Below are 4,885 nucleotides of genomic sequence, written 5' to 3' on the forward strand. Positions count from 1 at the left end.
TTCTCCATTATTTTACTTCTTCCTTCGATATCTTACTTTTATCTCCATTATTTTACTTCCTTCTTCGTTATTTTAATTCCTTCTCCGTTATTTTACTCCGTTCTTCGTTATTTTAGTTTATTCTCCGTTATTTTACCTCATTCTTCATTATTTTAATTCGTTCTCCGTTATTTTACTTCGTTCTCCATTATTATACTTCTTTCTTCGTTATTTTACTTCTTCCTTCGTTAATTTACTTTTATCTCCATTATTTTACTTCGTTCTTCGTTATTTTAATTCGTTCTTCGTTATTTTACTTCGTTCTTCGTTATTTTAGTTCATTCTCCGTTATTTTCCTCATTCTTCACTATTTTAATTCGTTCTCCGTTATTTTACTTCGTTCTTCGTTATTTTAGTTTATTCTCCGTTATTTTACCTCATTCTTCATTATTTTAATTCGTTCTCCGTTATTTTACTTCGTTCTCCATTATTTTACTTCGTTCTTCGTTATTTTACTTCTTCCTTCGTTAATTTACTTTTATCTCCGTTACTTTACTTCGATCTCTAATTATTTTAATTCGTTCTCCGTTATTTTACTTCGTTCTTCGTTATTTTAGTTTATTCTCCGTTATTTTACTTCGATCTCCAATTATTTTACTTCGATCTCCAATTATTTTGATTCGTTCTCCGTTATTTTACTTCGTTCTTCGTTGTTTTAGTTTATTCTCCGTTATTTTACCTCATTCTTCATTATTTTAATTCGTTCTCCGTTATTTTACTTAGTTCTCCATTATTTTACTTCGTTCTTCGTTATTTTACTTCTTCCTTCGTTAATTTACTTCGATCTCCATTATTTTAGTTCGTTCTCCAATATTTTAATTCGTTCTTCGTTATTTTACTTCGATCTCCGTTATTTTACTTCGATCTCCATTATTTTACTTTGTTCTCCATTATTTTAATTCGTTCTTCGTATTTTACTTCGATCTCCGTTACTTTACTTCGATCTCCAATTATTTTGATTCGTTCTCCGTTATTTTACTTCGTTCTTCGTTGTTTTAGTTTATTCTCCGTTATTTTACCTCATTCTTCATTATTTTAATTCGTTCTCCGTTATTTTACTTCGTTCTCCATTATTTTACTTCGTTCTTCGTTATTTTACTTCTTCCTTCGTTAATTTACTTTTATCTCCGTTACTTTACTTCGATCTCTAATTATTTTAATTCGTTCTCCGTTATTTTACTTCGTTCTTCGTTATTTTAGTTTATTCTCCGTTATTTTACTTCGATCTCCAATTATTTTACTTCGATCTCCAATTATTTTGATTCGTTCTCCGTTATTTTACTTCGTTCTTCGTTGTTTTAGTTTATTCTCCGTTATTTTACCTCATTCTTCATTATTTTAATTCGTTCTCCGTTATTTTACTTAGTTCTCCATTATTTTACTTCGTTCTTCGTTATTTTACTTCTTCCTTCGTTAATTTACTTCGATCTCCATTATTTTAGTTCGTTCTCCAATATTTTAATTCGTTCTTCGTTATTTTACTTCGATCTCCGTTATTTTACTTCGATCTCCATTATTTTACTTTGTTCTCCATTATTTTAATTCGTTCTTCGTATTTTACTTCGATCTCCGTTACTTTACTTCGATCTCCAATTATTTTGATTCGTTCTCCGTTATTTTACTTCGTTCTTCGTTGTTTTAGTTTATTCTCCGTTATTTTACCTCATTCTTCATTATTTTAATTCGTTCTCCGTTATTTTACTTCTTCCTTCGTTAAGTTACTTTTATCTCCATTATTTTACTTCGATCTTCGTTATTTTAATTCGTTCTTCGTTATTTTACTTCGTTCTTTGTTATTTTAGTTCATTCTCCGTTATTTTCCTCATTCTTCACTATTTTAATTTGTTCTCCGTTATTTTACTTCGTTCTCCATTATTTTACTTCGTTCTTCGTTATTTTACTTCGATCTCCGTTATTTTACTTCGTTCTCCATTATTTTAATTCTTTCTTCGTTATTTTACTTCGATCTTCGTTACTTTACTTCGATCTCCAATTATTTTAGTTCGTTCTCCGTTATTTTATTTCGTTCTTCGTTATTTTTGTTTATTCTCCGTTATTTTACTTCGATCTCCAATTATTTTAATTCGTTCTTCGTTATTTTACTTCGTTCTTCGTTATCTTACTTCGATCTCCGTTATTTTACTTCGTTCCAAGGTTGGTTGTTAGATTGAGTGTCCTATTTTTGGTTTGTTGGTTGATTGGTTTAATTTTTTTGTCGCTTGGTTGACAAGTTGGTTGGTTGGTTTAATTTTTTTGTGGGTTAGTCGATTTGTTGGTTTCATTTTTTTAGTTATCTGCTTGGTTGGTTAGTATGTTGGTTGTTGGTTGGTTTAATTTGCTTGTGTGTTATTAGGTTGGTTGGTTTGATTTTTTTTGGTTAATTACTTCGTTGATTAGTAGGTTGGTTGGTGTGTTGGTGGTTTTTTGGTTGGTTACTCAGTTGGTCGGTTGGTCCAATTTGTTTATTAGTTGGTTGGTTAGTTGGTTGGTTTGATTGTTTTGGTTAGTTGCTTGGTTAGCTAGCAAGTTAGTTAGTTGGTTTGTTGGTTTTTCTTTCTAGTTGGTTGGTTTGATTTCTTGGTTAGTTGCTTGGATTCTTTAGTTAGTTGCTTGGTTGGTTAGCAAATTGGTTGTTAGTTGGTTGGTTTGTTGGCTTTAGCTTCTAGGTTGAATGGTTGATTTAATTTGTTGGTTGGTTGGTTGGTTGGTAAGCTGGTTGATTGGTTGGTGAACTTGTTAGTTAAAAAGTTGGTTGGTTAATTGGTTATTTTTTTGATTTAATTTGTTGGTTGGTTATTTATTGGCTGATTGGTTTAATTTGTTTGTAGGTTTAATGACTGATTGATTGGTTAGTTTATTGCTTAGTAGGTTGGTTAGTTGATTGATTTGTTTTCAGTTAGTTAAATGGCTTAGATAATTCGATGGTTGGTTGGTTGAAGATGAGATTCTTTACTTTCTTGTTTGTCTTTTGTTTCAAATGAATGATGGCAGCCAGTACGGTCGTGTTCTACGCTTTACTATTATTCTTGTTGTTGTTTTGTGGAAATATTGAAACTGTTGAATACGAAAGAAAGAATGATTTATTAGAACTGTTAAAGAGAAATGGATTGAATGTACTACATCAAAATGTTCGTGGCTTATTAGCAAATTTTAGTGGTTTACAGGCACTTTTTTCATCGCATCCAAACATAGATGTGTTTACGTTACCGGAAACTCATATTTCAACCGCCGAAGATGTCGATCAGTTGTACGATATCCCAGGTTATAATATTGAAAAAAGAAATCGTAATACTGGTAAAGGAGGAGGTGTAGCGGTTTATATAAATGACAACATAAACTATGTTAGGCGAACAGATTTGGAGATTGGTAAACTCGAAAGCATTGTTATAGAAATTGTCGTTAAAAATTCGCATAACGTTCTTATAGCAACACATTATAGGCCTCCAAACGGCACAAAACACTTGCCGAGTAATTACAATGAGTTATTAGAGACATCATTATCGCTTTGTTGTGCGGAGTCTAAAGATGTTATACTCATAGGAGATATGAATGTTAACTATTTAAATTCACGAGATAATAGAGAAGTTAAAGCAATTATTCAACAGAAGGGTTTAACACAAATAATTAAAAAACCAACGCGTGTAACACAGGACACAAAATCTTTAATCGACATTATAGCAACGAACAACCCTGGGTCAATCGCTGAACAAGACGTCATACCGACTAGTCTCAGTGACCATGATTTAGTAGGTTGCGTACGAAAATTAAACAACAAAAAGTACACGTCAAAAACAGTCAAAACCAGAAATTATGCCAAATACAATCCTGATAATATGAATCGTGATTTTGAACAAGTGAATTGGTTGCCGGTATTATCTTTATCAAACGTTAATGACGCTGTTAACACATTTAATGGTATTGTAAAAGATATTTTCGACAAACATGCGCCGATCATTCAAAAAAGAGTGAAAGGTCGCCCATGTGCTTGGCTTAACGAAAACTTGAAATCAATAATGAACCAGCGTGATCAACTTTTACGAAAGGCTAGAAAAAGCAACAGTGCAAGTGATTGGAGGAAATATAAGGACTTAAGAAATAAATGCAACAATATGCAAAAAAACGCTAAGGCTAAACATCACAAGAACTTAATAGACGAAAACTGCACAAATCCCAAAGCTTTCTGGAAAGCAGTGAAAACTATATTTCCGACAAAGGCTAACACAAAAAATGCGTCTAATAACGAGAAAGATAATCAAACTCGCGCCAATGCCTTTTGTGATTACTTTTCAACAGTCGTAAATAATCTGAAGTCATCCGCATTTAAATTGAAGAACTTTATCTGGAAACCGCCAAATCACATTTGTTCTTTCTTAAAAAGAAATTAAAGAGAAAGAAATCCACTGGGCTTGATGAACTCCCTCCTGGAATGCTTAAAGATTGTGCGCAACATTTAATTGTTCCGTTACATCACATTATTAACCAGTCTTTACGCTCCAGTACAGTTCCGAACGCATGGAAACAAGCGAAAATCGTCCCACTTTTTAAATCAGGAGACACAAACAAACCTGAAAATTATCGTCCAATTTCAGTGTTGCCAATACTCTCTAAATTATTGGAAAAAGCAGTACACACACAATTAATGGAATTTTTAGAAAATGAGAAATTACTAAATGACTCCCAATTTGGCTATAGAGCTAAACGTTAAACACATCTTGCAACAACACTACTTGTTGACGAAGTAAGACAAGCTGCCGAGAACGGAAAGTTAGTTGGAGCGCTGTTCCTGGATTTAAGTAAAGCGTTCGATACGATCAGTCACGATGTAGTCTTAAAAAAACTTTCATCT

At 32.4% G+C, this 4,885-nt stretch overlaps 1 protein-coding gene across 1 annotated transcript; it reads left to right on the top strand.

Annotated features, from left to right (window-relative positions):
• Positions 1 to 3,023: 3,023 nt before the first annotated feature.
• Positions 3,024 to 4,424, top strand: LOC130646614 (uncharacterized). Its single transcript, XM_057452538.1, has one exon. It carries the CDS (start codon positions 3,024 to 3,026, stop codon positions 4,422 to 4,424), a length of 1,401 nt encoding a protein of 466 aa, XP_057308521.1.
• Positions 4,425 to 4,885: the final 461 nt, after the last annotated feature.

This window comes from Hydractinia symbiolongicarpus, chromosome 1 (assembly GCF_029227915.1).
Source record: "Hydractinia symbiolongicarpus strain clone_291-10 chromosome 1, HSymV2.1, whole genome shotgun sequence".
NCBI classification, from domain to species: Eukaryota; Metazoa; Cnidaria; class Hydrozoa; order Anthoathecata; family Hydractiniidae; genus Hydractinia; species Hydractinia symbiolongicarpus.